General features: G+C 40.6%; 1 protein-coding gene across 1 annotated transcript in view; it reads right to left on the bottom strand.

Annotated features, from left to right (window-relative positions):
- The window catches only part of pcp4b (Purkinje cell protein 4b), a 44,821-nt gene that overhangs the window by 16,164 nt on the left and 15,594 nt on the right, over nucleotides 1-13,063 (bottom strand). The window contains exon 2 of the mRNA XM_023299585.3: nucleotides 789-840. Within this exon, the coding sequence (XP_023155353.1) occupies nucleotides 789-840 (52 nt within the window). The remainder of the gene's footprint in view (nucleotides 1-788; nucleotides 841-13,063) is intronic.

The following is a 13,063-nucleotide window of genomic DNA, read 5'->3' on the forward strand; positions in this document are numbered from 1 at the left end:
GTGTTGTAACGTAGAGTGATCTTCGCTGATTGGCTGGGTGAAAACCGTATGCTTCTCGACATCACGGCAGCAACGCCTTATGTAATGTGTGGAAATTATCAAATTTGATCACTTGCCCAGTGAAGGGTTAAGGACTTTTCACTGTCAGAAAGTTTAAAATCTGCTGATAATGTTTTACAGTTTCTGCTTCTGATGAATGGTGTAATTTTGGTGGGTTTTTAAAAAAAACATAAAAACATTTGATTTGCTGTCAACCAGGACGTGCCAAAAATGTCTTACAATGCACTGGTGTGTTTTTGTTTTGAAAAGTGAGTCATTAAAGATAACCAGTAATGTTCTCGAGGACATGCATTCATGTTCACACATTTGAAACCTGAGGGGATCAAATATGATAGAGATGTGGAGAATCTGATCAAAAATGACACATGTACAAATTCAGATGCTGCATGAAATGTTCTCCATGTCACGTAAACGATGACATGACACCCTGAACTCTTGTGCAATCATGATTGGATCTGACAGAAAGCCCTGAGGTTAATGTAGGTGGGTGCGTATGCATGTCTGTCACCTCCTGTTACTGTCAATCATATGACATGTGCCTTTTAAAGCTCATTTTAGATTCATGTGTCATCACACACACACTTACCCTCCTCCTCACTCATCCTCTCCTCACTTCAATCATTCTGTCTCTGCCTCTTCTAAAATAAGCTCTGCAGGTGTTGGTTTTATTTTGAAAAATGATGCACATGTCCACTAAAACATCAAAACTGATGTATTTTATTTTTTACCTTGTCCTCCAGAGGTCTTGTTGTTGCCAGCAGCTGCTCCAGATCCTTGTCTCTGCAATGCAAAAACAACAGAAAAGAAGAGTTGTGATGGTGCGTTTTTTTTTCTTCAAAATTAAATCCTGGACACGACAAAAGATGACTTTCCTCAGTTCTGCCATCCAAAAGTCACCAACACCGTTGACTGCGTGCCACTGCTCTGTGTCCTTCAGTAATTAAGGCTTGTCCTCGTGATTGCTCTGACATCTATTGGAGCTAGCACGCACACTAAAGCCTCAGCTCTGGAGAATTTCAGCCGGCAGGGTCCTTATTCCAACCACACAGGCAGATCAGAGGAAACCCTGCAGGCCAGCGTACCCGTGAAAGAAAAAAAGGCCTGAACATAACGTACAGTATGACCAGAAGGATCACAGCACCCGAGGTGTTGCTCTTTCCTGTGACTAGGCGCTATGACACTACAGAGGTCACAAGGGAACTGACATGAATCACAGCAAATGACCTACTTTCTGGTTTGCTGTATGTTTTATTATGATTATTTTCACAAGCAAAGACAGGAGAAAATCCCAAACTTAAGCTGCATCATGTATCGTCACATGTGCTTTCATAAAAAATGTTTGACTAGTGTTTTTGGTTTATTTAGTTTTTATTTCCAAGCCTGGCAACCAATGATGTAAGAGCGCCTTATACCATCCACACTACTGGATGAACACTTTACCTTCAGCTTGTAATAAGTGTTCATAATTTACTTTCAAAATTTTCTAATTAGTTTCTTTATTTTTTCTGTTCCGTGTAGACACTGCCTGCAGTTCAGCCCAGTTCAGGCAAAAAAATCTCCAAATTTTTTACATGCAATTCCTGGTCATATCTGTGTTATTAATGGCTTCCCGGTTGTGACAAGCTGCACAGAATTTTTTGTTTTTTACATACTCTAAATAGAGCAAATATTTTATTTTTCAGCAAATTTTTTAATCGAGTCACATAGAATAAAGTGATTAGAACGAAATATTACACTTTCAGCATTGTGTTGGAATAACATAATCAGAGCTTGAATCACAGGACTGTTGCATTTTCTGGATCTAACAGTGCATTTTTTGACATTTTTGAAAGACCACATGCATAAAGGATGAATGAATCATTTTACACTGCTTCTATGTAACATTTGTATGACAATAAGCTTTCACGTCACATCATTCTCTACTAATAAAAGCATACATCACACATTTATATACATTTTATAATATTCTTTTTGTATGAGGAGATGCATCCGAAAATAGCATGTGACAAGTCATACTGATTATTCAGTGTTGGATCTTCTTCGTCATATTATGATATTACACTCACTTTCTCATTTAAATTCACTCCACATCACAAGATACAGAGGTGTTAAAACGGGGAGACTGATGGATGTAAACAAAAAAAATGTACAACAGAACCAAACATCTTGTCTTCAACATTCTCAAGGACATCTTCAGATATCCTGTACTCTCCTAACGAATGACTTTTCACATGCGATGTTCCATAACTGCACACACTTAGCTGATATCATCATTATGTCTTCACACACTAAAGCAGCAACGTTTCTCTAAATGTCAGCTTTCGTTACCCTACAGCCATTTATTTGTATCGCCTCTGCATTCCAAACACACCTGCTTTCCTTATTAGATTGCAAATAGGCGCAGATCTCTGGAGAAATAACACAGACACTGGCTGTGGTAATATATGTATCCCCCATTTCTTTTAATATGACACGTAATTTTGTCAGCCAGTGCTTGAAGTGAGAGTTAACACGAGGGAAGCTTAAAAAGTTTCCCCTAATAATGAGATATCCACTGTCTTCCTTAGTGCTGCTAAGACATAAAGTTAAAGTTAAGTTTAAATAAAAAAACACTACATCGCACTTTGAAACAAAATCCCTGTATTTGTACGCTCAGGTCTTTTGGGTTCAGTCAGATACGAGCAGCGTTAGAGGTGTGGAAACGGTAAAGCAGGTATTGCATTAGAGAAGAGCACAGGAGTGACACTGCATCACAGTGAGCAGATTAGGAAAAGCTATTCTTAGAGCCATATTATAGTCCTGCTTTTAATATGCAGCAGAGCAAGAAAGAGAAGGGATATCACAGGGAATGATAAAGGAACCTGAAGAGGAATGGCGAGTAAAAGGAGAGAGGATGAACTGAGGGAAGGAAGTAAGGAAGAGCTGCAGTGAGGACTTCCATCACAAGCTTCTCATTAATCACACATAGTGCTGGGGAGAGGTTTCCTGAAAGCACACAGCTTTGTACTGCAAATCTTTATTTTACTTATGCTTGTATGCAAAAAAAAACAAAAAAAACAAGAAAACATGGTATGGCCTACTAAGGATTTGAGCTATTTAATGACTTTACAAATACTGTAATTCATATGCTCAGAAAAAGACACATTTTAATCTGTACTTTAGAATCTTGAAGGCCCATGTTCTTGAACAGAATGATTTGGTGATTATATTTATTCTGTTTTAGACAAAGAATCTGCTGAAATGTTAATACTACTCTCATATTGTTTATTCAGTATAGCAAAGTATATAAATCACTTTGTTTAGTAAGTTTCAAAACTCAAGCTCTTCTGCTGCCTTAAAAATATGAATTAACTGCATTTGAATTAATTAGTTCAAAGTTATTTTATGAATTGTAAAAGTGTAAAACTAGCCAAGTTTAATTGGCTGAGCTTAAGAAAACAAGCTCAATCAACTTAAGACATTAAGTTGAATAAACTAGTCACATAGTTGCAGACTGATGCACTTTCCTTTTATATTTTCTAACAGTTTAAACTGTTGAAGCCATTTTGAAACTAGAAAGGTAAATGTTTTACAGTGTACAGTTAAACTGTTAATCTTGCTCTGTCTACTGGTAATATCCTCCAACATTGAGCACCTCTAAAGCTCTTAAATAACTTCCTGTCAAAACGCTCTGACTGCACTTTTAGTCATTTTAAGAAAATCCTGTTTTTAGCATTCAATTAGTGATGTGAAGAGGCTTCACCACAGTGTTCAGATTAATGCAGCTAAAAACCTGATAGCATCAAATGATCCTCTTGTTTGCTGCTCCTCCACATCAGCCCATGCTAATTAATTCAGTATTAGTTATCCCTGTCCCTAGGCCTGTGTTTGGGACCGCCTTGGTGGCCCATTTATCTTCACAGCCACAACCATCATGGAGAGAAAGAGTGCAAAAACTCTAAACTCCACCACTTCGTCACTGCCACAAAAAAAACACTTGGTTTGTACATAAATTCTTCACAGTACACACCCTGGAGGAAATGCTCCTCCACCGAAACTCCCCAAAACTGTCCAAACAGCAGAGCAAGTTGAAATTGATGCTGAAAATAGCCATTTTTTGCAATGTGTTTTCCATCTGAAACCACCACACAATAGCAGAAGGTTCCAGAGTCCCTGTGCAATCAGTGCGAGTCGATTTAAGCTTTGGCCATGTTTTTGCAGGGAAAAATATCTCTCCTATGAAATTATTGCAGGAATTACAGTGACACCTTATCATCAACTTGCACGATTTATTACCAGCCGGCACACCATTTCTCAGCCTGTGTTTTCATATGCGCAGCCGGGGTGGGAGCTGCGATGATTTTTCTCTCTGTAGTGAAGAGGAGGGGGATGAAGAGACGAGAGCAGGATCAATACCTCCCTCTGCAGTTAAGATGTACTATACAAACATTGGCACGGGGAAGATAAATGAGCAGAATCAACTCTCTGACTGCCTCCTCTGGTCTGCAGGAGAAAAAAAGTAAATGGGGTAGAGAGGGAGAGTTAGACTTTCAGTCTTTGGAGTTAAATGTGTTTCTGGAGGCCAGTGGTAGTGACCAGAGGCTAAATTATCCAACCTTGAAATGCTTCTCAACTTTAAGGGAATAGTTCGACATTTTGAGAAATGTTCTTATTTGCCTTCTTGCCAAGAGAAATATCGATACCTTCGATGCTTTATATTTAACGGACATGTCTGCCACAGCCTGCAGCCAGCATGGCACCAGGACAGAGGTCCAGTTCTGCTTGTGTTGGACTCTTTTTAGTGTTAGATAAGCTAATTTGACTCATTTTCCTTAGTTTTAATTTCTGCAGTCTGTGTTGATTCACTCCAAGCAGTCACTTTGCCAAGTTAGCTGGAAGTTCATTGGAAACGGATGCCCTGACCATGTGCATCTTAACCCAAGTGTATGAGAGTGTATGTCTGTGATTCTGCAGCAGGAGGTCACACCGTTACAGCTGCATGCACACAGCAAGCTCATTCTTTGTTACCTTTTAACATAGTCAAGCTAGAAGACATGTTAGGCATTATCGAGGTGTTCTCCAAAACAATATGTTCCTAAACAGCTGCACTGCATTTTCAATTACATTTTACATAAATAGATGTTCTCTTGTTAAGGTACAACACTGTAGAAAACAACCACAAAGTCCATATATAGAAGACTGGAACCACTATTTATAAACCTAAGTTTAATTTTTACTACCTCTTTGCTAAAGTTCATGCACAAAAACTATCGAGTAATGTTTAGGAAATATCACGGTCTGTCCTAGAACATCCACTCACAACATGCTTAAAGCTTCTCCTCCATTGTCTGGGTTACCGAGGTGACGAGCTCCACTTCATTTACTGTATGACTGGTCGGCTGAAAAGCAGGAACATAATAAATGGTAAAGACATGTTGATGAGAAACATATTTCTGTTTGTGTCACTAACAAATGCAACCTGGGTGAAAATACACATTACTAATTATGTACTAGAGAATGCAATTAGGTTGTGTAGGATTTGTAGGAGACAAGGTTCCATCACCTACGCGATGCATAAAAAGATTTCAATTACATTTGCAATTTTAGCAGAATTTCTCTATTATTTCCAATTCAATAAAGGTTAAATAGAAGTTGCATTGTTTTCATACATGTAAATTTGTTCATCAAACCTGAAAAAGCCAATAAAAACGCACAATCTCATGTAAACAATAAAGCTAGAAAAAGTATTTTAATTATCTAAAATGGCAGTATTTTTATCAGATAGTATTTTTTTAATTTGCTTTAAAAAAGTGTGGCTCTAGCTTCATGTTTAACATAAAGACCTGAGACTGTTATCCATCTTTTCATCTAACTCCGTCAATTCCCAAAATGTGGAACTATTCCTTTAATAATCTGACGCTTTAGTACACATTGATACAAGGTCTACAGTCTACTGAAAGCCAGAGAAGATAAAACGGGTTCTTCATTGACAGCAGTATCACGTCCTATTGTTCTTATCATTTGGCTTTCACATTATGTGAGTGTCCTTAATGCACAGCATGTTGGTGCTTGACTGTCTCTTTGTATTAGTGCTACGATCTACTGCAGGGTTTAACGTCGCCTCTCACCCAATCACAGCTGGGAAAGACTCCAGTCCCACATGACCCTCAACAAGATAAAGCAGGTTTGGCAAATGGATGTTGAAAATCTGTAAGCAGAACGCACTTTATAAGTTAGATTTATTGCTACTGTATTGTATTTCAATCAATCATTTAGTATTGATTGTTTTTTCCACTCACCCTTGAACAATCTCAGAGGGAAGCAGTGGGGAGTCTAGGCCCGCTAACCTAACAGAGGAAGGGAAATGGTTTCACTTAGGTAGCATGTATCTGGCTGCCTCCTGGGGGGTTTAGCTCCAGCTACTTTCACTGCCACCTTTCCACAGCTATTTCCCCGCTCATTCAGAGGTTTCCCATTTGGTCATGTCAGAAGGGTTTCCGTGTTTTAATAGCCGAGGGGTCGAGGATGCATCGTGTTATGTGTCCTCTTTTTCTGCGCTTCTCTCTCTGCATTATTAATCCAACGCTTTCAATGAATTTCAAACAGCATGTGCTGCGCTTTGATGCTGGGGAGAGGCACGGGTGGTGAGAGGGCATGAAGCATCCTCACCAGCTCAGAGCACAACACTCCTGCGCCTTTTGGGAAGAAACGTCTAATTTGAGGCTGGTCTTTGACACAATTCTGCATTGAGAAAAACCTCATTACTTGAAGTGTGGGAGATATGTGCATACAACAGTGCAGGTAATGTTTACCTGTCACACGTGTCAAAATGATACCTGCTCTCTCTTTTCATTTGTCTGTCAGGAAAGACCTGAAGTGAAGCAACTTATCAAATTGCTTTGCGGTGGTTTCACATTACAGTCGCACAGTTGAGCTCCCTTCAAGCCCCCCTGCAGCTCCAACACAAATATCAGAACCAGATAAAGCCTCTGTTTTGTTCGTCCCTGTTACTAATCCCAGTTCAAAGAGAGCAACTGAGTCTCTCCAGCAGCCTTTAGTAATGGCCATGAAATTAACTACTTCCTTCATAGCTGCTGTTTTCACAAAACACTAATGTGGCTCCCAAAAAACTGCTGTGGCACCAGCTGACTGAGCGAGAGGAGACCAGTCAGATTGCACTGCACCGACACTCTCCACTAACAAAACTGCCCTCAAGCTCATTTGGCTGAGTTGTTCATGTTTGCTTTTAGTGCTTTAATGTTGATGTAACATTGCAGCTGTGTTGCAAACAAGACCAATTACACACTCTGGACAGTTTTTCTTTTTGCACCATTGAAATATTCCCACCAGCCAATAGTTAGACTCAATGGCACGAAAAACCTGCTTTACCCATATTTTACAGAACAATGACCTTCATCCTCTGACTCCAAGTCCGTTTCAGTTATCACAAGCCAAGATATATTTACACTGGAGTCACCTTTCCTTCATTTCAGTGTGAAATGCAGTCCAAACTTCTGTGAGAAATTAAAAATCCTTGTTGCGTTTCTATATCCTCTGGATCAGTTTCAGTACATAGATTCATTGTCAGTGGCATTTGTTTTAAAGCAAATTGTTACAGTTTAGCAATCCTAAGTGGTGCACTCTCTCTGTTTTACAATTCACTTTTAGATTCTACTCATTATTTTCATTATTAGCATTGTTTAGTCTAAGTGACAAAGTCCAGGGGTGAAAGAGGCTTTAGTTGTACATTATTACTTGGCCAAGGAATGTGGCGGAGTTATGTGACGATCGGCACTGGTTTGTCTGTCTGTCCGTCCATCCGTTAGAAACTTTACTCAAAAATGGACAAAAGGATTTGGATGAAATTTTCAGGGAAGGTCAGAAATGATTAGATTTTGGCAGTGATGCCGCTTATAGTCTGGATCCACAGATTTGTGAAAGATTTCTGTATCATTGCGAGATAGCGGCATGGCATCACTGTAACTATGACAACAAGTGAACACTGCCTCAGCCGCCTGCCGACGATCACATGATTGTGATCCCACTACAAATCCACCACTGTGGACTTTTTGGGACTTGTACGTCGGAAATGATACAAGGAACAACTGATTAAATTGTGGGGGTGTTTCTGAGTCCCAATAATTCCTGCCGCTGCTACATATTTAGCAATTCGGTATCCTTACATAATGTACACATGCATAACACACGTCTGTGTTCAGCGCAAGGTCATTTTGTTTGTGAGTGCATCTATATTAAATGGCCACATTCTATGTTGCTGTGATTTCTGATCATCAATAACTAATAAACAAATGCTGCATTTCTACAAAAAAATGCTGCTTTTCTGACAACGTCACATTGGGGAATGAACAGCTTTGGCGGAGTACTGCGCTCTGTGAGTGCTTTTCTTGTTTTTCTATTTGTTGACTCATCTGTTGTTGCTTTAAACTGTTTGAGTACATTTAGGCCAATAAAAGCAATGTGAACAAACTTAATAACCCAAAATTACCATCTACAAAAACTATCATATAGCATTTGCTTCTGTGGAATCTATCTGTAAGCTCCTGTGTCACATGCGGGACATTATAACTCAGATAGCAGTTTCAGTCATCAGTGAGAGGGACTCGTGGAAAGTCATTGATTCAGTAATCAGAACTTATAATTCAATACACTCTGTTCAGCTTGAGGCTGTGTTAAACAATCAATTGTTAATACCCTAAATTGCTGTAGAGAACATCTGCAATGTTTAATAAAATTGTTCCCTGTTAAGTTTTAGTCACCCATAGTAAAAACGCGATGGCCTACAAAACCACATTTATGGGGTTTTAACGTGAAGGTGATGGTCTGCGGCACCATTGCCAACCTCTGAATCTCTCCTCTGAGCTATCATCGCTGCAGACATAAATGCTGCTCGGCCATGATAATCATGTTAGGCTCACAACAGGCTCTGCTGAGTTTAACAGGTTACAGTTTGGCTAAAATTCAAGATGCGACTTTGGGGTCATCGTGTTTATGGCGAGTGTGCTCAGTGCAGCGCAGGGGTGATGAGAAACTATAACACTCCTGAGGGCAGCGAGGAGAGAGGAGGAACCATTACGGCTGAGCAGCTCTGGAGCTGAGCCAAGTGTAAATTGCAATAACAGCAGCTCGATGAGTGAGATTACTGAGGGGGGAAAGGGGCTATCCTCACTCTGCAGATAAACCCAGGAAGCCAAAACACGCAGGCGCTCACACTGGTGAACAAATCAGTACACCTGTAGACGACGCATCGGCTCACGAAGACACACACAATTTCCTGCACTGTGAGAAGGAGAAGCAAGTAGATGAGAAACCAATCAAGCAGGGGAAAAAAAAAACAGTAATTACATGACGCTGACAAGGGAGATGGAGAGCAGAGAGATACATATTGTGCTTCTCATTAATCATTAACAGACTCAAAGGGACACAAGGTCAGCAAACAATGTTTTGATGTGTGTGTTTTTGTGTGTACAAGCCACTACTGTAGCGTACTGCCTGCAAACTCCACAGTGGCTGCTTCAGAATTTGTGCCTCCAGGCTTTCAATTAGGATACTGTAAGGGAAAAACATACACACAAACACACATACGGTACATGCATGACTTCACACACACTCCTCTAAACACATGGTAAGTCAAGCAGACTAACAGAAGATCCAGAAGCACATACTGTAAGCACATTGCACATCAGAGAAATGTAAATACGTTTTATCTCTGATTGGGCATTCATCAGGCGATGGGGAGAGAGAGAGAGAGAGAGAGAGAAGGTTTTCAGAGAATCCTTTAAAACATCCTCCTCCTTTCATTCTGCTGAGAGCGAGCCTTTATTCTCTTGCTCCGAGCCAAAGTCAGATTTCTGCCCTGCAGAATAGGATGCCGGAGAAAAGCTGCTACTTTGAACCCGACTTTTGTGCGATTTTTCATCTTGTTTTTAGCTCATGCGTGGTAAATGTGAGCGAAAACCAAAGTCATTAAACTCGCAGTTTCCAAACTATTTCTTTTTCAGTAAATGTCAAGATTAATAAGCATTCATGCCCAAAATCAAGCCTGGGCTCTCAGATTTAATCTGCATGTGGTTACGTCTTAATAAAACACATCCACGCAAGCATGCAGCCTTAAATCAGAGTGTTTATTCCACAACTTATACTCATGCAAGTTAAAAGTTTAAATGAAAAGCCCATGTTTTTTATAAGATTATTTGAGAGTTTTAAGGAACTGGGAAATATGCTTAATAAGCATTCTGTGGAATTAATAGAAGACTGAAATCACAGCCAACAGCCAATTAGAACACCACTAAGAAAGGAAACAGGGAGAAGCAAAACTGACAAGTTACGTTCTTATAGCGTTTGTTTTCGATATTTTGGATAAGAAGAGTGGTTTTCTGTTGTCTGTACTGGCTCCTAACTGAGATAATTTTTATACATCAGTTTGCAAATTACAAATTAAATGAACAAGATACAAGGTGTGTTTTAAAAACACTCGTGAGCATGTCAAATGCACTACACCAGAAATGCACGGATGTCCTGTTACATCGGGTCACATTTTACAGTCTGCAAGCCAGCATGCTTTTCAGGCCAGTCTGACCCACAATCCTTTGCGCAGCATCAGATGCGTCACATACGACACAGTGTGTGTAAACAAGCCTGGGCTGCTGAGAGCGCACAGACAGATGACGGCTCATTTTGCACTCCAGACTGCGACAAATGTATGAGAAAGACAGTGGCACAATATTATACCCCAAGTAATATGTCCCAGTTGTATGCATACTGTATACAACAGTGTGTACTTTGTAAGGGAAATTGCAGTATGTACTGAAAGGAAACGGACGCAATTTGGAACAGGACTTGTTATAGTGAGCTTTAGTGATTCTGATGATGATTTGATATTAAGCTAGACTAATTGTCTGCTGGCTGTAGTTTCAAACTGAACATGCAGAATTGACAGTGGTGTCAATCTTCTGCTCCAATTCTTTGGAGAAACATCACTGAGCATTTTCCCAAAACTAGAAATAAATGTAACATAAGCCCATATGGAGGGCGTCTATACTCCCATGTAATGGTTCCTTTGTTGCTCTGATTTAAAATTCCAAAGTCACCATGTAGACTAAACGTGTTTCACTGACACATAGCAACACATCAACACAAACTTAACACACAAACATGGAGCAATACGTGTGGGGGTGCAGATTTTGCCCTGTTTCCATGACAGTCCATGTTATCGACAAAGGCATAGATGTCTGCTTCTGCTGCCTTTGAGGCGACGTTCAGCGTATGGAGGACGCTGCTCTGCTGAAAGCCTGAACACTGTTTCCCTTTTGATCCTCTAACCTCACTCTCCTCCTGCCTCTTCAGCTCTTCAGAAATGAGCCTGTTCGTCCTCACCGTGAAGGCAGTAGGAGTGGGTGTCTGTGTGTGCTCTTTACTATGAGTGTTGTGTGTGTGTGTGTGTGTGTGTGTGTGTGTGTGTGCAGGGTTGTGTGTTACAGACCACTCATCTGTATGAGCTCCATTGGCAGTTACATAAACCATACTGTCATAAAAGCTACAGGGCATAGTGAAGCATTGCCAAATCAGTGCTGGGTCAATAACTCCCCACTGCAGATTTTTGGGATTTTCTTTGCTTTGTTGTGCAGCCAGTACACGCCTGGTTGAAAGTGAGGAGGAAGTGGGTGGGTTCTTACTCTTGCAGTGCACAACGGAGGTCAGTAATTACCATGGAACATAATTACTGAGTTCACCTGGGAACCTTGTTTTCTGCAAGTAGTTTGACCACAGTAATTTGAACATATACAGAAAAAGCCATTTGTGGGCCGCAGACATGCATATATAAGGTTAAAATGTATCTACTGCGCTTAGAAAACGACAGCAGACTATTAAACGGCGGAATCACTCATTTAGATAGATTTTTCTCATTAAACTATTTAATTACCATGTGTTGTGCTCTGATGCCTTCAGGGAGTTTACCTACAGTGGCTTTTCTGGAAAGTGAAGCCATTTTTCAACACAATGGCTGCTTGTGATCGTTGTGCTGAGTGTGGGTGTGGGAATGACACTGAGATGAAGGCGGGGGGGGGGGTATCTTTTACTATCTACAAGCAAAGTGTGAAGATGGTTTTTCTCCTCAGCGGAGCCTTGGGGCAGAACGAGTCAGCGGGGGAGGAAGAGCTGCTGATTTGCTTGTCACAGGCATAAGCCGCTTGACGGTGAGCGGCAATTCTGGCGACGTCTGCACGGTCAGCCTGGCCAACCACAGGGCACACAAACTCAGCTGTCCCATTTCATCAGTGGAGGTGGCGATGTTTAGTTAATCTCCCCCTTTCAGTCTATTTACTAATGAACTAGCTGCGCTTTTTCTCGCGCACACAACCGCCGCCGCTGTCAGCCCAACTCAACATGGAAGCACACGCCTGCCAGTGTTGTGCGTATTCCTCCGAGGTTCAAGCTGAGCAGGGCTTTTGGTAAAATTACCAGTGCAAGCAAAAAACAGGCCAGCTGTCATGCAACCAAGGAGCCATCCACAGACAGAAAAGCTGTGATCAAACTGCTTTCATTGACTTGCTAACTTCCTTTTCTTTCTTCTTTTTTTAAAAAAGGTCTAACATTATTTTGGAGGATTTTCTCTTTGCAGCAGCAAAAATTCGGCTCACGTAATGCAATCGACACCAAGTCAAGAAGTGCTAATGCCTTTGTGGCCCAGAAAAAATCCCGGAATCACAAAACTACAAAAAAACTCTTGAATAAAAAATAATTTGTTTTCATCTTAATACAGCTTGTGTGGCAGAAATTCATAGCAGTTACCGTGGGGAGAAGAGATGAGGGAAGGAGCAACTAGAAAGGAGGGGAAAAATACATTACAACCTCTCTTCAAATTATTTTTTCAAACTCCCTTCTATTACACAACTTAATGAGCCTTGAAATTGGCGAGATTACATCTTTCTGTGTTTATTTCATTAGTGTGGGTGTCGCCAATCTCAGGGGGATTGGCTTCCTCACTTTGGGAGTGTGCAGCGTG

Source organism: Amphiprion ocellaris, chromosome 7 (genome assembly GCF_022539595.1).
Source record: "Amphiprion ocellaris isolate individual 3 ecotype Okinawa chromosome 7, ASM2253959v1, whole genome shotgun sequence".
Taxonomy (NCBI): Eukaryota; Metazoa; Chordata; class Actinopteri; family Pomacentridae; genus Amphiprion; species Amphiprion ocellaris.